This window comes from Zootoca vivipara, chromosome 3 (assembly GCF_965207765.1).
Source record: "Zootoca vivipara chromosome 3, rZooViv2.hap1.1, whole genome shotgun sequence".
NCBI lineage: Eukaryota > Metazoa > Chordata > Lepidosauria > Squamata > Lacertidae > Zootoca > Zootoca vivipara.
The window spans coordinates 2,028,850-2,055,417 of NC_142586.1; the positions used below are offsets into that span (position 1 = coordinate 2,028,850).

Below are 26,568 nucleotides of genomic sequence, written 5' to 3' on the forward strand. Positions count from 1 at the left end.
TTTAAAAAAAATGTTTAATGTTTTATTACATTTTTATATAGGTTGGAAGCTGCCCATAGTGGCTGGGGCAACCCTGTAAGATGTGTGGGGTATAAGTAGTAAAATTATCACGGAATGGGACGTCCCTATTTTCATTGGGGAAATGTTAGAGGGTGTGCCCTTGGGCTCCCTTCGAATTCAGCATAAGACATTGACATGAAATTCGTCAGCAACAAAGACAAACAAATCATAAAAATCAACTGATATCAAAATTAAGGTAATAACACACAACCTACCTAGGACTTTAGGGATGTCAGCACTATGGATGTGGAAAGGCAGGATCTGAGCCAAGTAAAGTTAAGCTCCTTGTCCCTTTCAGTTCAGTGGGACACAGCTGAGCATTCTGGGACCTGAAATTGCTTATCATGGCTAGATCAAGCCCTGTGACTTTTGAGCTAGCAATTGCAATTAATGTATCATCCCCACCTTATATCAGCAGCTTCACATTTTACCATTATTGTATGAAGGCCATGTTTCTTCATGGAATATATGACGTGTTCATCTCCAAACACTGCCTAACTATATGCATGAATCCTGTGATAGTTGGAGGTGGGTGTAAAAGCAAAGCATGCGGAGGGTTGTTTTTTTTAAAGACAAAACTGTATTCAGTAAGACAGATAGAATTATTATTTATATGTGGCCATCCATGTGATTCTACTTCTCAGAGAACAAATCCCTGTCCCGAGGAGCTTACAATCTAAAATTTGCCAAAGGAGAAACAACAGTGGAGGAAGGGAGAGTAGGGGAGGCCAAGAGGAAATAAATATGCTATTCTTTCAGTTCCACATGATTAGGCTTGGTAGCAGGCTTAGTTTTTGCAGGGCATGGGAATTACAGAGTTGAGCCCTGAGTGTCACAGAAAAGAAACACTGGGTTTGAAAAAGCAGCCGTTGGAATTGCATGTGGTATTTGTGAAGCCAGCTCATGTGTGTCATTTATGAGCTAACTTTAAACCAGGATTGCCACATGCTGAAAGGTCATGGGCACGGGTCCCTAACAGGTTTATCCGTCACCAAATTGCTAGAGCGGCATTTCCTTTCCAAGGTCACAAAGGATACTGCCATTAAACCTTCATGGTTCCCCACAGGCAGATTTGCATAGGCAGATTTGCATTGGTAACGAGGATATTTGCATTGAAATGAACACCAGGACACAAAATACTCCCAGATCTCTCTGAGCAGTTTAGAAGTCTAATAAACATTTGGCCGTAGGAGATTTCCAAGAGCTGGCTTGTTTGTTTTTTAGCACAAAGCAGCATGCAATGGTGACACCTGCTGTGGGAAAAGAAAAATGACTTGAGGTTGCAACCCTTCCCTGCTTACCTGAACACAGATTTCAGAGCAGTCAGACATGGGAACCTAGCTGTAAACTCCTGGGGGGGGGGCAAAGTCCCTTCAGCTCCCCCAATAAAATATTTGAGGGGGCGGGCCCCCTAAAGTTGGTGGCCATTGTTATTCAAAGGATGTGCATGCACCATGTCATGTGATCAATTATGTGGGGCAAGGCATACCTGCCCCTCCCCCCCATTTTATTCAAGTTGGCACTCCTGCATGGGAGTGTGCTGTGCTGTAAAAGTATTTAGCAGTTTCAAGCACCAGGCTCAAGTGTGCCAGAGGGGAAATACAAGCCATTGTTGAACGGAAGGGATTTTTTATTAATGTGGCATGATTTACCAAAGGCTTGATGCTTCTGTTGCATTTCTTTAAAGAAAAGAAAGCAGCATAATGCAATCAGAAACACAAATTTGTGCCCAGATAACAAGACCCCACCACCACCCTGTGGCCGCGCTGAGGTGGTCCAAAGGAAAACAAAACAATATATTTGGCACCAGCTTGGCTGCAGGAGTTGCCAGGAGGAGGCATACAAGGCACTGGATTTGTGTAGGGTTTACTCCTTAGTCTTTTCCTCCCCCAAAAATATCCTGCAAGGCACTGGAGGTTTAGGGTCAGAGATTTCCTCCTCCTACCGGTAGATGAGCTCCCTTCTCGGGCTGACGAGCCCCATCTGCCCCTCACTTCCCTCTGCAGCTTGTGCAGAAACGGCCTCCTTGACCATTGGGCCCGCTCTTGGTCTCATCCACTCAATCCTCCAGAGCCTGCCTTCGCATGCAGGGGGAGTCCCACTTACCAAGGGTTTGAGACTTATTGGCCCTCACCTGGTTTAGCTGGCCAATCGAAGCCGTTCCCAGAATGTGGCCACTGTCCTATGTCCTAGGTGAGAGCTGAGTGCTGAAGATAAAGTGAAATATCAAAGGAGCAAGGAAGTCATCCCCATTAGCTGCTCATTGTAAGAAGGGATATTGTAGATAAAATATTTACCCTTGGATTTATTTATTTATATTCCATGTATTTATAGGCCACCTAAAGCAACATACAAGAACAATAAATAAAGGCAACATTAAAAACAGCAAACATTTGTAAAATGTTGATACCGTAAACGCGATCTTAAAAATTATGAAGCTGGTTAGAGTAATACAGCAGCAGGCAAATAATATTTCAACATGCATCCATCAGGTAGAAGAAAACAGTTTTTCAAAACAAGAAGTTTCCACCTACCAAGAGAAGTGAAAGAGCCAAGCAGCTTCTCTTGAGGAAGCAAACTCCACCCGGCCACCCGGATGCATCTGGCCTGCTTCTTCATCAACCCTGCCAGAGCAAATAATGGGCAGTCCCTGTGTTCATGGTAGGAGCCATTGCATCTCTTAGATTTCTGTCTTTCTTTAACCATTCAAAGCCCAAAGCCTCTTTTGGGGCAGGGGGGGGGCAGGGTGATGTCACTTAAATGGTGGTAATAAATCCCTATGGCTGCAGCCTGATCCCGTCCACAGCACTTGTGGCTTCTTTATTTAAATACGGTACCTGTGCTGTGTAGAAAGGGAAACTGTTGCAAGGGCAGCTTTTTCAGCCTTGAATGGAAAGCTGAAGCAAATGAAACTCCTTCTTCTACTATTCAAACTGCAGGAGCTTCTGGTTAGGCTGCCCAGCTATTCCCGGCCATCACTACTGTTAGCATACCATTCTTCTTTGTACCGTAGTATTTCCAACACGTGTGTGTGTGTGTGTGTGTGTGTGTGTGTGTACATGCGTACATGCACAGTGTGGGCGTTGGCTAGTTTTCTTAGTTGTTGAAGACCCAAAATATATTCCTGTTCCCAAAATACTGTTTAGAGAAATCCTACACTCCTTGCATAAATGTTTTGCTTGGGAGGTATCCATTGCCCATCCCAGTCCATGTAGCAGTCGCACACAAACAGCTCATGCCTCTCCCAGCTCCTGGAACACCTTCCCGTGCAGAAAAAATCACATTAGGTGCTATGTCAACAACGTCTCTACTTACAGATGTCAGTATTCATTTCAGGACAGCCTTATAGCAGGTTAGCAGTGAAAGGAAACAGATGTTCTCTTGTCTGAAAAACATTGGCCTTAGATTACCTTCTCTGGTCTCGGTTCAAAGCTATGTCTTCACAGAGTAAGGCCACTGTTCAAATCTTGATGAACCAATTTTTTAGCTGTTTGTGTCTATATACCACTTTGACCTCAGTAGGTACCCTACAAATATTTGCAGGCTTAGAGCCAATGTTGTGGATCAGATACTTTGCCCTCCTACTTCAGGGGGAAAATGTGTATGGCTTTATAAAACTTCAAAACAGTTTCACTTTACCTAATCCACCACAATCTCTGGGGCCATGTGAGCATGGAGCCTAGTTTCTAAAAGGGGGGGGGCTAGGCTCACTTATTCTTGGAAGCCACCCTTCCTAATCCCAGCTAACAGGGCTAGGTATCAGACTCATTTTTATTACTTCGTATATTCTAGAGCACAGCGTCAACACTTAAAAGACAATGCTGCCAAATTCCAACCTGCAACTCTTGATATGGCTGCTTGTGTTCCTGCTGTCTTCAGTCTGTGCCTTCAACAGTAGCATGACACATAGAAAATTTAGCAGCTGGAGATTTTCTTCATCGTTTCATGTCCATGCCAGGGGGAAAAAAAGCTTTGCTTGCTTGCTTAATTTCAGTGCAGGGCTGGATCTAGACACATCAAAAAAGCAATTCAGTTAAATGCATTTAACTGGTTGGTGAAAAACAGGGCTCCACAGCGCCACCTGGTGTCACAGTGTTATAACACATATAAAGCACTTTGTCTTTATGAATGCAGATGAAACCCAGGAGGCAACTACTGAAGCCACAGGATTGGGATCAGTAAAAGTATTCTTATCACCTCAGTGGCACTTTTCAATTGACAAGACATCCCTTTTCTTCTATCACCTGGCATTTGCTCCATGAACAGAAGCAGCATCTGCCCATGGATCCAAGACTCTCTATTTGCATCAGCTGCCTGAGCTCAGGCTGAGAGGTAGTGAGGAGCCCATAGCCCTCTAGGTGGCTGAGCTGATACTTTTATTTCCAGCCTTTGTGCACGAGTGTCTTCTTCCACGTGCCGTCCCTGAACAGCAACAAGGGGCCAGGCAATCCGGAGAGCTGCTTTGGTATTTAGGCTTGTGGCATAGCTGCCAAGTTTTCCCTTTTCTCGCGAGGAAGCCTATTCAGCATAATGGAATTTCCCTTTAAAAGAGGGAGAACTTGGCAGCTATGGCTTGTGGTCAACTGGGGCTTGCTCCCTGGTAAGCACATTAAATTGGAGCCTAAGGATATTTAATTAAAGTTGCCAACAATTTTCTAACACTCCATACTATTAGCTGAACTGGCACTTAAGTCATGACTAACTTTCCCCATTGTTTTCAATGGAATGCAGGTTCAGCTAGCCTAGGCTGCATTCTGAACCCCACTTACCTAGGAGCAGGCCCCATTGAATTCAATAGGCTTTCCTACTGTATCTGCTTGCATGAAGAGAGGTAATAGGCAAAGAAAACTCCCCGGGCCTTCATCTGCCAAGAAAAGGCTGCCTGGCTGAATTGCTGCTACTTGCTCAGCTGTTCAAGGCACAAGAATCCTCTTGAAGTGTGTTTGAAATCAGCCCCACTAAATGTTGTAAGAATACAATTTTGATCAGTCAGCTACTAAGTTGTACTATATTGCAAGTTGCATTTCTTGTTAGGAAATAATAAATGCACTGAAACATAATTAGCCAGTTTTGTTTTTGTTTTTTTTTAAAAAATGTTAATACACTTGACATATACATAATTTGGTGGGAAGTAATCCAGGAGCATGAAAACAATATTCTCATTTAATGTTTAAGTAGGGAGCATACTGATTTCTTGGGAAATGACATCTGGTGGTGCTTTGCCCATTCAGCTGCCTGCTTTCTCTGGTGCTAAAACAACACATAGCCACCAGAGGGAGCTAGAGGACAAGCTTTATATCCTTTCAAAGCTTTTTTGGTACTAATAATGCACCATTTAAAAGGTGGGGCTGTTGTGGTAAGTGCTGTGCTGAAACTTACCAACATGGGTTTGGGAAATCTTAGGTTTATTGGCCTTATGTGTGTCAGACATTATTCTATTATTTGACTTCAAATTCATACTAAGTCTAATACTATGTAGTCGTTGAGAATGCCATTTAACTCCATGGGATTTTCTTTAGGGAAGTATTTATTTCCTGAATAAACATGTATTTTATTTATTAACAGTATTTCTATGCCACCCCATGACTGAAGTTCACTTCGTGGCATCATGTACATAAAATGGTTAATATAAAGCAATATAAAACACATCACATGAGAGATGCATCAATAAGAGCACCAGGTAGGACTTTAAAACTTTAGGAAGACACACACAATCTATTAAAAGCCCTTAAAAAGCCCAGGGTATCCCACCACCCCCAATGATTTGCTCGGTACCAAAAAGAATACAGAGCAGATGCCTCATGAACCTTCTCTGGGAATGGTATAAATAGGAACAATCTTTATTATCAAATTTAAAGGCATGTTTTACAACAACTTAGTACAGTCCACAGCTAGCAAACACCATCTACCCACATCTGTCTGCAAACTTATTTCTTGGGAGTATTAAGCAAAGTGAAACTTACTTCTAAGTAAACATGCAAACATCCTCTCAAGCAAGTGAGCCCTCAAGTATTTAATTAGTGCTACTTGGCACCTTGTAATCTGATTGGATAATAGAGTGCCTTTGGGTGGAGGGAGAATTCGTAAATGGCTGGCCTTGAAAAGTGAGAGAGAGCGAGTGAAGCAGCTGTAGCAGACACTGAATGGCTTAGGAAAGGAGCAACTGGGGAGATATTTAATGGAGGGGCTTGGTAAAACTTTATGATGAAGTTGCTTTTTCCACTGGCATTATTTCTTCTTTTGCTTTGCTCTTGCTCATTAGGGAAGGATACTACTAATCAAGCTTCCAGGGGTTCCCCTACGCCAAACTTTGATGTAGGAAAACATGATGAATGGGTGAGTATTGGTGTTGTCCTAAGTGCCAAGTCAAAACACATCTTGCCCCAAGAGGGCTTCATGTAAGTGCCTCATTCTTCCATTTATATCCCATGTACCTCTGATAGAAATAGCCATATATGTTAAATAAACACACCATTTCCTCTGTAAAGTAAACTGTGCACTTCCCAGAGTTAATGGGATTTTGGCACTTAATAAGCAGTGAGCCCTGGAATGACTGTGAGTAAGAGCGCTTGTATCTGTGCTATACTTGCATGATAATAAGAGCAAATCCCTTGGTTTTCTTTTTAGGCAGACACAAGTCTTAATGGATCTCAGGAATCAAAACCAGGTGAGCTTAAAAATGGACAGTCTGAAGGAGCAAGGTGACTCATTCATGGGTTTGACAGCAATTTTGTACTGTGCACAAGTATTGTTGGGATTTGTGTACTTTGGATCTTGGGGGGGGGGAGGGCAGTATGGCTGCAAGGTACGCTCAATACCAAAGGGATGATTCCAATGGTAATGTAATCCGTAGAGGCTACCGGTAGTTGTCTTCCTTCCAGGATGGCGAATGGGGCAGGTCAAGGAGCCTGTGAGTAATGGATTTCTGCTGCTGCTGTTCTTCCTGACTAAGCCCCAGGGTTGGGCTCTGCTAAAACAAAGAGGGAGAACTGCTAGAGAAATTTCCAGTCCCTGTTTTAAATCTGGGAAGGATAGGTGGTGTGTTTGTTTTGTATCCCCCACACACTTTAAATGCACAAGTGCCCACAGGGCAGTATTTGCATTATGTTTATTTCTAAAGTATCACATCACTCTCATGGCAGAAACAGCTGCCTCTCTTTTTTCCAGCTTTAGGGTGTTCTTTGAATTTTGCAGATCTGGTATTTTCATGCCCCTCAGATGACCACCAGTGGGATTCTGTGATTTGATTTATGCTTTGCCAGTTTTCCTCAAGCCAATATTTCAGGCTCAGCTACATAGGTTATGAACTTTGCAGCTGAGCAATGAGAAGATTCAGATTAACTGAGGAACTGGAGGGGCTGTAGCACCACATCCCTGGACTCTGTGATGGGAGCACTTGGGAGGGAGGTGTTGGGTTCAGTGCCTTGAAGCTGCAAACAGAGCCTAAGAAGGAGAAGTCAAGCCAAGCAAATCCCATTACTTGATGTGATGGCTCAGATGCAAGAAGATGGAGGCTGTTACTTCTGAAACATATAACCCTGATCGACTACCTATAGTTCTCAGAAAGTTGTATTTGTGCTTTTGATAGCTTACAGCAAATGGGATAGGAAATACAAACTTCCAACATTTTCTTCAGGAGATTTTGTCCAAGTGGCACAATGATTGACTGGTTGGTGTCAGAAGATTAGTGTGGTGTTTTCCATACTGTCAGAACCACAACAGTGGCCTCCAGTCAGCACCAAGGAGCAAGCGCTGTCGGCTTTTGACATACATGCCAACTGCACGTATATGCCGAGAAGTAAAATAAAACGATTTTTCAGCTTCATTCTTAATCCTGGATGATGTGGAGTTGTTTGATCTCTGGAAAGGATGTGTGAAGTGGCCCTGTGATAAATCTTCAGAAATGTTTTCTCTTGCCTTGAAAATGGGCAAATCGCAAGCCACCTTTGTCCTGTTCAGCAGTTGTGTTACCTCTCAAGGTGTGTCCAGAGTCAGCATTATTTTGAAGTTACCTAAACTCAGGCAGGCTTCCACTTGTTCCCCAACCAGTGATCTGTCAACATCAGCAGTCTGCTTCTGGGGTGTGTGTTGGGGGGCAGGGGGAGCTTGTCTGAGCAGATCTTTTGTGCTGTCTCTCTCTGTCTATTGTAGACCTATAGTTCGCCTGTGAGCAGTACGGGTATACTGCAATTCAGGTAGAATGCCAAACTGCCTGGCCAGATTGCTGGAAGCATAACTAATACAATGTATGAAGTGCTTCCAGATGCTCAAAGCATTGAATAAACGCCAAGAATTTTTGCATTGCTCCTTTTTTATCATTATCTAAGCCTCCTAGTGGTGTAGCAGTAAAACTGCTAGCACATTTGCAAGGTTGAGCAGGGTCTGGTGCATACCTGCCAAGTGAAAAATGCTGAAAAATGCAGGATCAGCAGTGGCATGGCACCAGAAGTTGCGTAGAAGCAACTTCCAGGGCCGCTCTGCCCATGTGTGGGCACCGGAAATAGGTCAGAGCAGCACTGGAAGTCGCTTCTATGCATGCCCGGCGGCCATCTTGGTGGTGGCCAAGATGGCCGCCGGGCATGAGTAGAAGCGACTTCCGGTGCCGCTCTGACCTATTTCCGGTGCCCACACATGGGCAGAGCAGCACCCCAAATGGAGGCTCCCTGGCAGGTAGGAAATCCGGGGGATTTCTGGGCTTTTTCTCCATTCGGGAGAACAGCAGGAAATGGATTAAAATCCGGGGGTTTCCCATGAAAAACGGGATACTTGGCAGCTAAGCTGGTGTTGGATTTCTGTATTGCATCCGGTTGGACCAGGTGATTCTTGGGGTCCCTTCCAACTCTGTTTCTATTACCTGCCTTTCCCCCTGACAGGACTCAGTGCAGCTATTTAGAGTTAATTTGAATGACAGGCCTATCCAGGGCTTTTTTCAGCCAGAACTCACCAGAACACAGTTCCAGCACTTCTCAGGTCGATGCCATTGCCATTCTAAGAGAATGAGGTGAGTTCTGGTACCTCTTTTTCTAGAAAAATAGCACTGGGCCTACCTTTTTGAAATGTGCACACTGGCCCCAAATGGTTGGTGACCGATGAGTTACTGTATGTCCATTAGATTCCCTGCCCTCCCCCCCCCACCCAGCATCACTGTTTGATTAGAAGCAATGCAGCCAGTAGAACAGGGAATGCACACACCCTCCAATATTTCTGCAATGAAAAAAGGGGTGTCCTCTCCTACATCAGTAAGCTTCTTCCGCCCACATTGACATCATATACAAATTGACATTGGTCACTTTAAGCCAATTGCAACCTCTCTGCCTCCCCTACATCACAGGGTTATTGTAAAAAAAAAGTGCAAAGGAAGGGATCATGTGCAAAGCCTTCCACAGATAAATGGAATGAGATAAAATTGTAGCTATAAGCTACCTTGTGTCCCTGTCAGGGGAAAAGGTGGGATAATAATAATATAATATAATATAATATAATATAATATAATATAATATAATATAATATAATATAATATAATAATGGAACTCTGAAAATGTTCAGGAACATACAAGAGAGTACACCCTATTGAACTTGGTGAGACTTAGTTCTGAGTAAAAATGCTTTGGATTGCAGTGTAAGGCTGTACAGTCTTGACCCAGTTACCTGGGAGTAAGCACCATTGAATACAGTGGGACTTACTTCTGAGTAGACAGTGTCAGGTTCCATTTACAATAAAGGAATAAACACTCCCTGCATTTCCTAAATTGGTGGCTGCAGGAGCACTGGACTGCTGTCCAGAAGAGTTGGATTTTAGGACATTCCAACCACATGTGGAGGTATGTGCCTGTGGAAGTGCAGCCTCTCCAACATTTTGGTGAGGTTCCTGGGTGTATCGGCACCAGTTTCCATGGTGTTAAGTACCATCTGTAGGTGAGAGGGAGTTCCTTTCTTTTGGCTGAGATGGATTTAAAGGGAGGTTTAGACCACATTCTAGTCCATTGGGCTGGGTTAATTTCATAGCGTTTGTCATGCTCCCATTGTTCTTTGTGGCAAGGGGTTTGTGGGATTTTGGAGCAGTATTTTGTATATTGTGGATATCATCCCTTTGCTGTGTCCCTCTGCTGTCAGGAGAAGGTTTTCGAAGGTGGTCAAGGGCCTAGTAGCTGCTGATTTTACTGCTGGATTGCTTAAGAAGGGATGTAGTTGGTCGTATATTAGCCAGGGTATTTGGGTGTCCCCTAGTTTGTCTTGTATTTCAAAAGTACTGTAACTCTTCTCAAGTGTAAAATGCATAAAGATGAAGCTATACAATTTATGTAGTGGATCATTAACAAGGAAAAGATGTATCTCATAGACTCATGGAATTGTAGAATTGGAAGGGACACCAAGGGTCATCTAGTCCAATCCCCTGCAATGCAGTAATCTCAAAACATGGTCCCCCATCCAGTTTGAAACCAGACCAGTCCCTACTTAGCTTTGCAAATGTGCTAGCAATTTTATTGCCACTCTTCTAATGCAATAAACCAGGCAAAGGCAAACTACAGCCCGCCAGATGTTTTGGAACTACAATTCCCATCAACCCTAGCTAACAGGACCAGTGGTCAGGGATGATGGGAATTATAGTCTCAAAACATCTGGAGGGCCGGAGTTTGCCTATGCCTGCAATAAACCAATCGTGCTCAACAAATGGATCATCCAAACTTCCATTTGTTCTGCCATTACCCCCTGGGGAAACCCGCAGTTTAGTGCTGAATTGGAAGAAATGGCAATTGGTTTCCCCCCACAAATTGCCATCTATTCTGATTAGCATGAAAGAGCAGGTTTTCAGGAGGGAAGTAGTGGGACAAAGGCAAAACCACTTAGACCTGTGCCAAGAAAGCATAGGAAAAGCAGAAAACCCATTGGATCCATGCTTTCTAGGCCCGGGACAAGCAGAAGTGTGGATGAGCCCAAAGTGATGGTGATTGTAGACCTTCTTTCATCTTCCACCTACAGAACTGGGATTCCCTTGGCTGCTGGTGTATCTTCCTGTAACAAGTTGCCACGCTGTCTTGGAGGGTGATGCTGGAACTTTTTCTCCTCCAGATCTGAGCAGGATTCCGGGCAACAGCTGGTGCAATTGGACTATCTGGGCTGGTCCTCACAAGCATATCTTGATTTACATAGAAGGATTTGAAGGGAATTCACAATGTGAAGAAAATCAGGATAAGGTCATATTCCAAGGAGCCTTGTCAAGTGTTGAAAGCAAAATAACTTATGCATGCAGAAACCATGGTACTTTGGTGTTTGCTGCACAGGCTGTGGCTGTCCATATAGTGTTTTTGTCAACAATGTCTTCTCCCAACCATAGTCATAAGCATTTTAAAGGACGGTATTATGTATTTGAAGATTATGAAACTTTTACTGGTGGTGAAAGGCCATTTGTGAAATCTAACAGCGGTGCTGGACTTTCTCCCAACTCTGTAATAATGGATTTTGCAAACACTAGCAGAAAGCTTAGCAGCGAAAATGGGCTTCCTGCGACTAGTAAAGAGAGGTGGTGGGGAAATGGCAAGGCTACAAGCTTAGAATCATTCCTAGAGCCTACAGTTTCTCTCTTGAAAACCAAAAAAAAAGTTACCTTGAAACCTCTTGATATAAAGAGGATTCATGTTGCTAAGTCATCTATTGTTGACATGAGGAATGGGAGTGAAACCTCTTCCATCAACTTCAATAAAACTCTAGTCTTAGAATCAAGCAGTATTGAGAATGAAGAAAAAGCAGTTATGTACAAGCCAATTGCCTCTTCAGCCACACGACGTGTGTCCCAAAAGGTCAGAATGGTGACAAAATCGGTGGCAGTGAAAGGTCATGGAACTGCCACTGAATCTGTCACTCTTCAAAATAGTGGGCATATAACCACACGCAGGGAGCCAGGATACATGAACAATACTGGGAGAACAATATTTGGAACATCTGCCTTGAGTGGCACTACTTTTCCACAAATGTTCATGGAAGATCAGAGAACTCCAGTTTCACCTCCTAAAAGTATCCCAGAGAAGAAGCAAGAAGAGGTTCCTCACCCACTGCAGGCTAATTCTGAGTTCTCCAGGAAAATCATGGATGAAATGGAATTTCAACACTTGGAACTGAAGGAAGTATTTACAGGAGAGCAGAGGGACCATCAAGCCTATGGAGAAGAGAATGGCAACAGTAATAAGTACATAGCAGTGACTACTGCTGCAGGGAAAAATGAACCTCGTGGAGCAGAGCAGCTCACTACAGAAATGCCAAACATTCCTACAGCCAAGCCAAAAACTTATCTGACTACTGTAGGGTACTCTAATGTGCTGCCTGCTCCTTCACTAAGGATGCTTAATAGGAAACTCTTGGGCTCTACAACCACTACAGCTACAAATTTCCAGGCTGTTCCCTCAAAGAACTCAAAAGGTACCCAAGTAGAGGCAGTTTCTACTTCGTCTCTCAACGATCCAGTAACCAGATACATAGAGCGACTGCAAAAGAAGCCCACAAACCCAAATCCTCTCTACTCACCTTCTGATCAGGTGTCAAGTCATAAAACTTCATTGAAAGCAGAGAATAATTCCTATGGTAAGTCTTGTTACCTCTCAACTGCTTATCTATCAACTAAGGCTGGTAAATGCACGGAGCTAATTGGGGGAAGTACAGAAGAAATCCTTGCTAGCCTGTGTGTTTCGGGAAATCTGGCTTAACTCCACTGAGCAGTGTATGATTTTCAGCTTTTTCTAGTGTTTGATATAGGAGGGGGAGTCAGTAACTGTTAGCAGATGAAACAAAATTGTCACTCTAAATCCGAGCTGCTTCACACATTGGATTTCCCTCACTCATTCATTACTGGTCAGTCATTTTTATTATGAATGGTCGCTGCTCTTCCTTTGCAGAATTTTCACTGTACTGTTTTCATTTAATTGTGTGTTTTTTTGAAAATGGAACCCTACTGTTTGACAAAACACCATGTTTTCCCTCTCTCTCATTTTCTTTGTGTTTGTGTCTATATTCGCCTACCGACTGATATTCTAGTCCACAAAAGACTATGCCACAATCCATTTGTTAAATCTTTAAGGTAAAGGTAAAGGGACCCCTGACCATTAGGTCCAGTCGTGACTGACTCTGGGGTTGCGCGCTCATCTCGCATTATTGGCCGAGGGAGCCGGCGTATAGCTTCCGGGTCATGTGGCCAGCATGACAAAGCCGCTTCTGGCAAACCAGAGCAGCGCACGGAAACGCCGTTTACCTTCCCGCTGTAGCGGTTCCTATTTATCTACTTGCACTTTTGAGGTGCTTTCGAACTGCTAGGTTGGCAGGAGCTGGGACCGAGCAACGGGAGCTCACCCCTTCACAGGGATTCGAACCGCCAACCTTCTGATCAGCAAGCCCTAGGCTCAGTGGTTTAACCCACAGTGCCACCTGGGTACCACAAGACAAATGCCCCCAATTCTCTGAAGGCTGTCAGGTGTCTTGTGTTCAGTGAAAAATGTTTTACTTGTGCATATAAACATGTGTGCAAGCATAAAGTGTATTTTCATTCCACATATTGCATATGGGGCTATGGGGGGGATTATTTTACAATAAACTGTACGGTATGTACATGCGAGTCAGATACACTTTTGACTTGGTGGTGTTTATGGGCATTGCACTAGAACTCTCATGTTCCAGATACTAGATTGATATTTTTCCGTTGCCTTTCTTCCATAGAGAGGGATTCTGTTTTGAAGCCCCATGACAATAATTTTGTACTGGAATCAGAGCACAATCCTGGAGGTAACGTTTCCATATCCCCTTCCTCAAGGGTGGAAGAACTTTTAAAAAACTTGCTTTCCCAGTGTAGAATTATTACTATTACTACTACTACTATTATTTTATTTGTACCCCACCCATTTGACTGGGTTGCCCCAGCCACTCTGGGTGGCTTCCAACAGATATAATAACATAACAAAACATCAAGCATTAAAACCTCCCTATACAGGGCTGCCTTCAGATGTCTTTGCAAAGTTGTGTAGTTGTTTATCTCCTTGACATTTCATGGGAGGGCATTCCACAAGGAGGGTACCACTACCAAGAAGGCCCTCTGCCTGGTTCGCTGTAGCTTCACTTCTGTCCGAAGGCCTTTGGAGGTGGACCTCCATGTCCAGGCTGAACGATGGGGGTGGAGACGCTCCTTCGTGTATACTGGGCCAAGGCTGTTTAAAGGTCAGCGCTGGGAGCCAATGTAGATCCTTTAAATGGTTGGGTGACCTGAAACAACACTGACTGTTAAATAAATTAAAAAAATTCCTTCAGTAGCACCTTAAAGACCAACTAAGTTTTTATTTTGGTATGAGCTTTCGTGTGCATGCACACTTCTTCAGATACCATGCACACGAAAGCTCATACCAAAATAAAAACTTAGTTGGTCTTTAAGGTGCTACTGAAGGAATTTTTTTATTTTACTTCGATCCAGACCAACACGGCTACCTACCTGTTAAATAAATGATACTCATGCTGCAAGTAGGCCCTTTGGGGGCAGGGAACACTTTCCTTTGTGCTTATTAATTTACGGCATTTATATCCCACCTTTCCCTCCAAGGAGCTCAAGGTGATATACATGCTTTTCCTTCTCATTTAATTCCCACAACAACCCTGTGAGGTAGGTCCACCTGAGAGACAGTGACTGGCCTAAGGTCACCCAATGAGCTTCATGGCTGGGTGTGGATTTGAACCCTGGTATCCCACCTCCTAGTCTGACATCTTAACCACTATACCACACTGGCTTAGGGGGCTGTTAGCTTTAAACACGAAGTGGCAAGCTGTAGGAATTGCTCTGCTATTTTCTGTATCTTCACTGCACTTTGGCAATCTTTGGGTCTTCTGCAGATCTTCTGTTTGAAATAAGTTTTGGTATAGAAAACAAAGGATGGAGCTCTCCCATTGGAAGTGAGTTGGAAAAAGCTCTCATAGACTCTATTAAGAGTCAGGTAAGAAAACAAATGGCACTGGTTGTATGGTAAAGCCGATTGTGTTTGTAATGCTATATGTCAGTCCTTTTAATAGAGTAGCTTCAAGTCCTCAGTTTTAGTTCTTTATTTTTGAGGTGGGGGCACACCTCGCCTGTGGCACATCATATTGATGCTGGTATCATGTCAGTTCCACAAAATGAGTTTAATAATTTTTCAAACTGCACAGCTAGCACATGGGTATTCAAACAAATTAAAGACAGCAGAAAGCTTGGGTTTTCACCTTTTGGTGATGAATAAAATGGAAGCACACAGATTCACCAGAAGGCACACAAGGAAACAGACATCTTTGGGGAAATGGTGAGCATTCATTATTTTGGAATAATAAGAGGCAAGCAATGTATGGGGAGTTTTTGTGAAAGAGATTCAGAGTGACTAAGAGATGTTGATATTGAGAAATGGAATAAGAATTTTGTGAGTTAGAAGAAGGGAAAGAAGAGTGGAAACATATTGAAGAGATATAATAGATATATAATACATATTTATTACAGGTGCAATGTTATTTTGAAATACTTGAAGTAAATATATAAAAACAAAATACTATTTTTATATTACATATACTAGCATAATTGGCCCATAGTAGGAAAAATTGAGATCCACCATACCTGGGTGAGGTTTTGTTGTTATTTTTAACAGGCTATTAATTATGCTATGGGCGCCTTTCTTTCAGTTGCCATTGATTTAACCATTGGTTATCTGTAATATAAACCCACAGTTGGGTATTTTTTTCCAGGTACAAGAGAAAATGAAACTCTTCTCAATCAAAGTCAAGGAAGTCAAGTTAAAGGAAATTATAAGGAAAGAAGAAACTGATAGGTATGTCAGCTAAGCTATAGATTGCCCTAAAATGGTAACAAACTTGGTTTAAAGCACCATGAATTTGTGTGCTATTCTTTATCAGTTGCACTTAATGAGGAAAAGCCAACGATATTATTTCCAACCCTTCTTCCTTCTTTCTCTGTAGTAAACCTTCAACTTGCCTTCTGTCTTCTTATTCCCAAGCTGAGATAATTACCTTTATTATATGCGCTCAGCTACTAGAGAAGGGAAGTGTTAATGTACTCACTCATTTGAAATTAATATTTCCATTTTTATATGTAGACAAAATGGCCCGAACCTGATATTCATGTTCTGGCTCCATCTAACACCAGAAGAAAAGAATATATCTCACTTATTGCATTTGCAACTGGAAGACCTTGGTGGAGCATCTGTGGAAGATGGCAAGGTTCAGACAGTTGTGGTGAGAGGTGTGTAAAAAGAGTTACACTATTTATGGGTGGTATAAAATAACAAGTTATATAGAGATGGGGAGGTCTGGGATGGGGGAGTGATGAGGAAAACATTCCACAGGTCTTCCTATCACTAGCTAAAAAAGAAACTTTAATCATTCAGTGAATAAAATTCTGGGCTTGTTATTTTTGCATCAGTGAAGGCAGGAGGAAAGAAAAACCCTTTAAGCCACAGAAAATTAAGCTGATCACATACGGCTGGATTCAACTGAACAATTGCAGTAATGAGAGCCAGCACAAGAGGGCTTCTCTCAAATAGGCTTGGGGGGTCAGGAGATCCCCCAGAACAGCAAACAGGGGGCGATTGTTCCATCATGCAAGCAAAAGTGCTTTTGCGGACAGAACGATTGTAATAGTGTGATGTTGAATTACACCTTAACATTGTGTCAGTGTCTCCCAAATCAATTTATAAGTTGATTACATGGCATCAAATGGGACTGAAACTTCATTCTAGTTTATATCAGTTGAAGGATGCAATCCAAGTATTGCATACAGTTTGATCCACATAACTCTAGTCTACAGCATACAACAAAAACCTAATACCTGCTTTTCTCTTCAAGAGGGGAAAATTTGGAGCAGGGAAGCCATTAGGTGGCATGTGTAACTCTTTCCCACTGAGAGTCAGTGTGGTGTAGTGGTTAAGAGTGGTAGACTTGTAATCTGGTGAACCTGGTTTGTGTATCTGCTCCTTCACATGCAGCTGCTGGGTGACCTTGGGCTAGTCAGACTTCTTTGAAGTCTCTCAGCCCCACCCACCTCACAGAGTGTTTGTTGTGGGAGAGGAAGGGAAAGGAAAGGAGATTGAAGCAAAATAAAAAATTCCTTCAGTAGCACCTTAAAGACCAACTAAGTTTTTATTTTGGTATGAGCTTTTGTGTGCATGCACACTTCTTCAGATACACACGAAAGCATGCACACGAAAGCTCATACCAAAATAAAAACTTAGTTGGTCTTTAAGGTGCTACTGAAGGATTTTTTTTATTTTGCTTCGACTCAGACCAAAACAGCTACCTACCTGTAACTAGGAAAGGAGATTGTTAGCCGCTTTGAGACTCCTTAGGGTAGTGATAAAGCAAGATATCAAATCCAAACTCTTCTTCCCAACAGTTGCTTCTCTCCACATCATCTTGTTTCTCCATTTGCCTTCCCCTCATGGAGTTTGAAGCACATTCGCCTTGGGCTTCTAGCACTTTATTTTACAATGACAGGTCCTGCTCGAAAGCAAGTCATTGTTGAAACCACGTTCATGAAGACTATGGGTTATCCCCTCAATGTCCATGACCCAGTTGCACTATGCATTTTGTTATAAGCAAATCTGGCCTTATTCCCTTATGGGGTACAGAAGAGCTCTTGCATAGTCTTTTGTAGGTTCTCCATCGGTAGGAATAAATAACAGAGGTCGACCGGAGAATATTGAGAAGCAAAGCAGCTAGTAAGCTTGATCTTTACTGACTGTTGCAACAGGGTGATTTTCTCTCTCACATAGGAGGAAAGACCCAGAACAAAAGCCCGCCTGCCCCTATATAGACAATTTAAAATCCCCCCCTCCAATCAGAGCCACCCCCAGAAGTATCATAATACATTAGAGAAAGGGTGTAGCCCAGGACCACAACCCCTCCCCAGTATATCATACATCACAGAAAAGGGGCGGTCTATGAAAGAAATCTGAGTGCAACTGGACTTCTCTGCGACCCTTCCCCTCTGCAGGGAGGTGGGACCTATTTGGATGGTCCGCCCCCGCCACTTAATGGATCCAAATCGTTTCCAGAGAGTGGTAGGGGATGTCTTATCCCATGTTGATGGCCTTTCAGCCGATTCCCTGGTGGCCCGCTGGAATGTGGAGTTAACCAGGGCTATTGACTGTTTGGCTCCGAAGCGCCCTCTCCGATTGCATGGAGCCCGGACAGCCCCGTGGTTTTCCCCGGAGCTGAGGGTGATGAAACAGTCGTTGAGACGGCTAGAGCGCCGGTGGCGGAAAACTCATTCTGAATCCGACCAAACACGGGCTAGAGCTCAACTTCGAGCCTACCAAGTGGCAATGGCGACGGCGAAGAGGACCTTCTTCACCGTTTCTATCGCATCTGCAGAAAACAGCAGCAGGAGACTGTTCCAGGTGGTTCGCAATCTATCTGAACCACCTTTGTCATCTGGGCCTGGTAGGGACCCCAATATCTCCTGCAATGCTTTTGCAAAGTTTTTTGCAGATAAAGTCGCTCAGATTCAGAGGGAGGTAGACTCCACCGTGGGAGCAGGGCCGGGGCGGGAGAGTGCTGGAGCCCTGTCTAGTCGCGATTCATGGGATCAATTTCAATCTGTTACCTCTGAGGATGTGGACAGGCTGCTTGGAAAAGTGAAACCAACCACCTGTCTCCTTGACCCTTGCCCATCCTGGCTAATAAAGGAGAGCCGGGAAGGGCTGGGCGATGGGTTCTGCAGGGTGGTGAATGCTTCCCTCTGTGAGGGAGCCTTCCCAGACCTGCTGAAAGAGGTGGTTATTAAACTGCTTCTTAAAAAAGCATCTTTGGACCCAGCCAATATGGTCAACTATCGCTCTTTGGACCCAGCCAATATGGTCAACTATCGCCGGCCGGTGGGGTTTGCTTCGAGCTCCGAGGCAGCCCGCCTTTGCGAGGGGGGGGGAAGCAGCGGGAGCGACGCTGCGCCCCATAGAACCCAGGGTCGAGCGTCCCTGGGGCAAATGCTCAGCAGAGTCCCGATTTCCGACTCCCCAGCTCGCCGGCAGGCTCTAATAAGAGCCCCGGTGCAGGAAGGGTTGAAGTCGTGGGGGCCATATTGAGCGCCATCGTTATCCTCGCGGAGGGAAGCTCCGAACCGGAGGCGGAGAGCGCTGGATTTTTCCTAAAGAAAGATTGAAAAGACCGGGAACCGTGCGTAAAAGGATTTAAAATTATAATTGGACTTTAAATTTGGAACGGGGGTGAGATCGAAAAAACGGAAGCCGATCCCCCCCCCCACTGATGAAAGAGGAAGCAGTAAGAGGAGAAGCACCCGATGCCGGGGAAAGGAGGTTCGTAATTTGAACAATTCCAAGGATTGATAGAAAATTCTCCCCCTGAGGCAGGGCAAAGGGGGAGAACTGTATAAAAACTGGAAAATCCCTGCAAATAGAGGTCATTAAAGAGAGAAGAGCCGCTTCCTCTCCCGAAAGCGGCAACCCGGACAGAACAGCAAGCAGACTGAGAGGATATAAAGGAAATGGTGGAATTGGCTTATAGACACTTCTAGGTGAATAAAGGCTGAACTGAGGAAAGTAGAGACTGGACTGTTTAAACAGGAGATTGGTTGCAGCCTAGTGAAATAATTATAAAAACTAATGTAACAACATTTGGAATGGATACATCGCATCCAGTTTGCAGCATTCAGAACAGTTGTAATTTGTAACCACTTCCTGTTTTTCAAGCTCTGCTCTGCCCTTGAAAACTTGGGAAAATGTTAACAACAGATTATGCACCTGGCTTCCAGAGGAAAGTTATGGAACTCTTATGGGAAATAAAGATCGGAATGGACAAAACTCGACAGCAGATGGAAATAATGAATCAAGATGTACAGAAACAGAATATGAGTGAAAGAACCTTGATAGAGGACAATAGGACAGATGAATCTAACTACGGCATAATTGAAGAAGAAGAGGATGATTTGGATATACAAGAGGAGAAAGACCAAATTTCGACTTGGAACACCCCCCCTTTGGAGGGGGAGATACAAGAGCTGTCTGAGGGACAGAGAATTCTTAAAAAAAATGGGATCACCCCCCTCTTCGAGGGGGAAGAGCAAGAGCTGCTTGAGTGGCAGAAAGCACACAAGAAACGCAATGGGCAAGCAAGATGGGATCATCGGGGGGAGGACAGAGACATTTGGGTGTCAAAATATGTTAAAAAGGGGGAGGGATGAAGGAGGAAGGAATATATTCTGTATTAGGATGGATAAGAAGGTTTGAAAACTGGATTGTTGACTCTGGACATTGCTGGAATTGAAGGGAATAGCCGTGAACGAGGGAGGAGGAGGAAAAATTGAGAATAAAGGTTAAATTAAAGATTGGGAAAGTAAAAAGGAATTAAAATATAAGGAAGTCCTTGGAAGGAAATTGAGGCAAGGGAGGGAAACTGTTTTAAGTTAGTAAAAATTAGGATGTAATAGTAATTGGACACATTAGAAAATTAGTTTGGGCAAGAAGATTTGGGATGGTTGGGTGTCTCCCCCCTCTTGTTGGTCTCCCTCGGGCTGGGAGCTTCTGGTGGCAGGGGGGGCTTCAGGGCTGGGGGGGGCAGAGGGAGGGGAGGGACTCAATTGGATAAAGAATCATCCCCTTGCCTCCTTTTGCCCTCCGGGACTCTTCGTGGCAGGGGGAGTCCTGGAGGTTGGGGGAGGGAGGGCGTGAGAAATGGGAATAAAAGAGAAGTTAATAAAGATTTTGGATGGTATATGAATATATGATTGGAAGGTTGGAAACAGAATGAGGATAACGATAAGAAAACTGTTAAATGAGATTTAAAATGAAAATCAGATAGGGGGGAGATCGGGGAAGCCTACGTATAAACAATGTTTATGGAAAATGGTTAGTAATTTTTATTATTATTATTATTATTATTATTTCTGTATTTTTTCTTCTTTTTTTTTCTTTTTCTAGTTTTTGTTTTTCATTTTTTTTTTGAGGGGGGATTAAGTGTGGATAGATGATGGGATGGATACTCACTTTCATCTCTCCTGCCAACCTGGTGTCTCTTGGTGGCAGAGGGGGGTTCCGGGAGTGGGAGGGAGGGGTGGGTAGAAATTCAACCACAAATTGAACCACTGTCGACTGCCCGCTTTTCGGGGGATCCTCTTGTGGGAGGGGAGGGCCCGTGGAGGGGGGACAGAAGTAGGTGGAAAATTGGTTATGTATTTTTATGTATGTTCTCTTTATTATGCAAAATCAATAAAATATTAAAAAAAAAAAAAACTATCGCCCAGTCTCAAATCTTCCATTCTTGGGCAAGGTGATTGAGCGAGTGGTTGCTGAACAACTCCAGGCACGCCTGGAAGAAGCGGACCATTTGGATCCCTTCCAGTCAGGATTCAGGCCTCATCATGGGACTGAAACTGCCCTGGTCGCACTGGTTGATGATCTCCGGTGGGCTAGGGACAAAGGTGAGAGCTGCTTCCTAGTCCTGCTGGATCTCTCAGCAGCTTTTGACACCATTGACCATAACATCCTTCTGGACCGTCTAGAGGGGTTGGGAGCTGGGGGCACTGTTATACAGTGGTTCCGCTCCTTCCTCCTGGGCCGTGTTCAGAAAGTGGTGGTGGGGGGTGAGTGTTCAGACCCCTGGGCTCTCACTTGTGGGGTGCCTCAGGGTTCTGTCCTCTCCCCCATGCTTTTTAACTTCTACATGCAGCCACTGGGAGAGATCATCAGGGGGTTTGGGCTGGGTGTTCATCAGTATGCGGATGATACCCAGCTCTACCTCTCTTTCAAATCAGAACCAGTGAAGGCAGTGAAGGTCCTGTGTGAGTGCCTGGAGGCGGTTGGAGGATGGATTGCGGCTAACAGATTGAGATTGAATCCTGACAAGACAGAAGTACTGTTCGTGGGGGACAGGAGGCGGGCAGGTGTGGAGGATTCCCTGGTTCTGAATGGGGTAACTGTGTCCCTGAAGGACCTGGTGCGCAGCCTGGGAGTCATTTTGGACTCACAGCTGTCCATGGAGGCGCAGGTCAATTCTGTGTCCAGGGCAGCTGTCTATCAGCTCCATCTGGTACGCAGGCTGAGACCCTACCTGCCTGCAGACTGTCTAGCCAGAGTGGTGCATGCTCTAGTTATCTCCCGCTTGGACTACTGCAATGCGCTGTACGTGGGGCTACCTTTGAAGGTGACTCGGAAACTACAACTAATCCAGAATGCGGCAGCTAGACTGGTGACTGGGAGCGGCTGCCGAGACCACATAACACCGGTCTTGAAAGATCTACATTGGCTCCCAGTACGTTTCCGAGCACATAGAGTTGGAAGAGACCACAAGGGCCATCCAGTCCAACCCACTGCCAAGCAGGAAACACCATTAAAGCATTCCTGACAGATGGCCGTCAAGTTTAAAGACCTCCAAAGAAGGAGACTCCACCACACTCCTTGGCAGCAAATTCCACATGCTTAACCATGAGGTGATCATTGTGAGTGAAAGAGCTGGGCGTGGGGTGGGGTACCATAGAATGAATGCTACAGGAAAAGTGGGAGGGGATTTTTTTAAATGCATAATGAAAGAGGTGAAGAAGAGGAGAAGATGGGAAATTAATCAGCTATAATACCCACCCAGGTGGGAAATTAATCAGCTATAATACCCACCCAGGTGGCGCTGTGGGTTAAACCACTGAGCCTAGGGCTTGCTGATCAGAAGGTCGGCGGTTCGAATCCCTGTGACGGGGTGAGCTCCTGTTGCTTGGTCTCAGGTCCTGCCAACCTAGCAGTTCGAAAGCACATCAAAATGCAAGTAGATAAATAGGAACCGCTATAGCGGGAAGGTAAACGGCGTTTCCATGTGCTCCTCTGGTTTGCCAGAAGTGGCTTTGTCATGCTGGCCACATGACCTGGAAGCTACGGTATACGCAGGCTCCCTCGGCCAATAATGCGAGATGAGCGTGCAACCCCAGAGTCGGTCACGACTGACCTAATGGTCAGGGGTCCCTTTACTTTACCTTTAATATTTCAAATGCTGCATGTAGTGCTCATATCTACAAAGGTAGCTGGCTAATAAAAGCTTTGTGCATGAAAAGACTAATCCTTAACATCAGGAGAAGCCAAAGCTTAAGGAAAATCTATTTTGTTCCATACATATGGAATGCCATAGCATTGCATACCCCAACATTTTCATTTATATTTTTATTATTTTGACTTGTCCTCTGTTTTCAGAATTGCTTGTATCAGTTGTTTCTAGTTTATATCTGTTTAGCTGTGATTGTGTAACATCTTTTTCTCCTTGCTTCTCCTTGCACCTATGTGACTTAAGGGTGTTGTCTTGGTGTTTATTCTGCCAATCCATGGGAGACAGAAGTAATGAGTGGCAGTAAAATAAAAAAATTCCTTCAGTAGCACCTTAAAGACCAACTAAGTTTTTATTTTGGTATGAGCTTTCGTGTGCATGCACACTTCTACAGTGGCAGTAAGACAGCTTCCAGTGCATACTAAATTCCTACTTAATTGGTTAGCTTTGGCTTATATGACTGGTAGTCTGAAAACATGCTATTCAAAGTTTATAACCATGTTACTGCAGAACAATTTTATTCTCTCTCTACCTGCCAGATGTGAATGAATGCAGCTCTGGGATTGGGCTATGTGGTGACAAGGCCATCTGTCTCAATGGATATGGAACATATATATGTCAATGTAAAGAAGGTTATGAGGATCGTTCTCCAAAAAACCCTGGAACTCTGTGCTTTCATAATCCACGGACAGGTATGTATTTATAAATCTGCTTTGGGATTTATTTATTCATTTATTCAGTATTGGGAATTAGAATGAGAATACTTAAGGATATAAGGATATAAATAATTAATAATAATAGTAAATATGTTATGCTGCTTAACATAACAGCAGTTTACATTCAAATGTTAAAACTAAAATATAAATGCTTATCACAAAATAAAACAGAGAACACACTGGACCATTAGAAGGTGTCCCTTCTCGTTCTATGGGATATCAGTTGGGTGCACATCTTAATCTGGAAGCTGTTCTCTTGCTTGTAGTGGGATGTGCATGTTCCTCTTCTTAAACCCCAGCCAGCTTGCACAAGAGTGGGCTCATCCTATGGCAGGGTCCCCCCCCCCCTTATGAACAGTAAATCTTGTAGAATCAGACAGAAGGTGAGTTTGAAATAATTGTCCATCTTAGAAGAACTACGCTATTTGCATTGGAAATTCAACCTGCCAGTTTATCGTAGCAACCTCTTAAGCTGTCAGAGTAAGATTATGCCTTTTTAGTTGTACTGTGGCTCCTGAAAGTCTTTGATGTAGTTATGCTTCTGTTCATATCACCTGGGAATATATGGAGGAAGGTGGACACAGTGTTTAAAAAGCAGTCACGGTTAGCTCTTCAATAGTGTGAGCTTAGCCTTAACAATTTGCATGACAGACAGATATTCAGGCATGTGTGCCAGCAAGCCTTACGCTGATTCAGCCTTCAGACCTGCATTTTGCTTCACACTTGGTGTGAGCTGCCTTCCTTTTGTTTCAGGTGTGATGTGCATTATGTTCTGTTATATGTTCTTCCTTGACCTTATAAAGAAAGAAACAGCAAAACATTTTGATAGTTGCAAAACTACTCTAAGCAGTGTGAGGAAGTGATGGTTAGTAACCTATGGGTGTTAATGGACAGGGGGCTTTATCCCAGATTTGCTTTTAAACAAAGAAATTCAAACTGTGCATCATGCTGCAGAAAGCAGGGCTCTATTTTCCAGAAGAGGGCAAGTTATGTTTACACTGTGTGTGGCAAGAGAACTTCCAAATTCGGTCTTACTATGTTCTAAAAATGTTGTGTCTTCACTCTAAGATAGTTAACTCCTCTCCTGAGTGTGGAGGAGCGTGAAATGTGAATGTTGGTCTCCTAGAATCCTAGAATTGTTCTATAACGTGTTGGCTGATCTCTTTTGAATGTGGAAGGAAATTTTGTGCCCGAAAAGCATTCGGGAAAGAATGAGTTCAACAAAGCAGTTTTATTTGTCTTGCAGGCATTAGCTCCTTGTTCCGCTATACTGAGATTCTTGTAGGTACCACGGTTTTTTTCATCTGTGCTCTTGTAGTGGTGATCAGTGTGCTGTGCACCATAGTAAAAAATAAATTTACTAAGAAGGACTTGCACTTTCAAGAGGCTGCTTTGCCTGGGACAGCAACATCATTTGATCAGAGTAACATCCATCCTCTCCTTAGTCTAGACCCTGGCCTGTTAAAACTCAGAGCCAAGTCGCCAGAACAGCCTTTACAACAGAGAACTAGCCCCAGTGAAACGTACAGAGTATCTATTGAGCAGTCTGAATGTTTATAAAGAAAATGCAATATAAGTTACACCCCCTTTCCCCAATACATAATTAATCTCCTTTCATTTCTTGTTAGTGAGTAGATGCAACTTTTTGTTACGTAGTAGTTCTTACAGAATTTTTTTATCACTCCTTGCCTATTTCCCCTGATACCTTTATTAAAATGTAACTCTTATAGTATTTTTTTCCTTCAATTTATGGGCAACTGTATTTTCTGCCTGGCTTTATATATAAGCAGCAATGAATGTGACTTCTGTTCATGACTGTTAATAAACTCTGTGTAATTGTGTACTGTATCTTGGTTAATGGTCAAAATAAATGCATGGGGCAATGGAAAGCCTGTAGGGTTGTTTCTAGACAACCTGTTTATTCAGGTGTTCATCCTGATTTATTTTAACAAAGTTTGTGGGTAGCTTAGACAACACCAGCTATTTATTTAGCATATGCTGTGGTCTGTAAACCAGGGGGGGGGGGGGGTTCCCATCCCCTGCCATTCCCCCCACCCCAAGATTATTATTAAAGTTTTCACAAAACAATAAAATAGCATCTAGAACAAATAGAATAAAAAAGACAAGAAACAGAGGAGAGAGAACAAGAAAATAGAAAAAGAGAAGAAAAGAAAAAATAGTAATAATCATAATAAAACACAAATTTATATGTATATATCCCTCTATCATAATTATACCTTAATCTTCAATCCACATACAAAGTGAGTCTTCCCAGCTCTCACGTCCCCCTTTCTCGCCTCACACTGGTCCCTCTCTTCTCTCCATCACCTCTGCATGTATCTTCATTTATCCCAAATATAAATCTTCAGAAATCAAAACATGTGCAAGAATAAAATCAACAGAGTGCTATCAAAAATTAACAATTTGCTGCGTTTTAAACATCCTTTGCAAGAATTCAAGGATCAGTGATGTCTTTCGTGTAGCCATGATTTATTAGGCCAGTGATGGGCAACCTTTTGAGCTTGGTGTGTCAAAATTCACCAAAAAACCGAGCATAACTCAGGTGGTGTGTCACTTCGAGAGAAAAAAACATAATTTCGTGATATTTATAGTTTAAATAACAAAAATGTATAATTGTAATATATAACTGTATTTAATAAACCAAAAACTAGTTATTTAACCCAGTGTTTCTCAACCTTTTTTGGGCCACGGCACACTTGTTCCGTGAAAATAATCATGAGGCACACCACCA

At 43.4% G+C, this 26,568-nt stretch overlaps 1 protein-coding gene and 1 long non-coding RNA gene across 2 annotated transcripts; one reads left to right on the plus strand and one right to left on the minus strand.

Annotated features, from left to right (window-relative positions):
* Positions 1-1,149: 1,149 nt before the first annotated feature.
* LOC148686125 (uncharacterized) lies at positions 1,150-4,031 on the minus strand. The gene is made up of 5 exons (XR_015948813.1): positions 3,897-4,031; positions 3,376-3,445; positions 2,595-2,684; positions 2,195-2,399; positions 1,150-1,313 (listed from the first exon to the last, which is right to left on the minus strand). It is a non-coding gene; the product is annotated as an uncharacterized LOC148686125 (long non-coding RNA).
* A 1,870-nt stretch (positions 4,032-5,901) lies between these two features.
* Positions 5,902-25,802, plus strand: LOC118082808 (uncharacterized). Its single transcript, XM_088665492.1, has 9 exons — positions 5,902-6,396; positions 6,688-6,727; positions 11,041-12,636; positions 13,762-13,827; positions 14,920-15,020; positions 15,793-15,875; positions 16,161-16,306; positions 23,640-23,792; positions 25,063-25,802. Exons 1-9 carry the CDS (start codon positions 6,262-6,264, stop codon positions 25,374-25,376), a joined length of 2,634 nt encoding a protein of 877 aa, XP_088521618.1. The 5' UTR covers positions 5,902-6,261; the 3' UTR covers positions 25,377-25,802.
* The last annotated feature ends 766 nt before the right edge of the window (positions 25,803-26,568 follow it).

Coding starts and splice junctions, on each gene's coding strand:
- LOC118082808 (XM_088665492.1), top strand. CDS start 6,262: ATGATGAAGTTGCTTTTTCCACTGGCATTATTTCTTCTTTTGCTTTGC. Junction 6,728..11,040: donor ATCTCAGGAATCAAAACCAG/GTGAGCTTAAAA, acceptor TTCCACCTACAG/AACTGGGATTCCCTTGGCTG. Junction 16,307..23,639: donor TCAGACAGTTGTGGTGAGAG/GTGTGTAAAAAG, acceptor TCTACCTGCCAG/ATGTGAATGAATGCAGCTCT.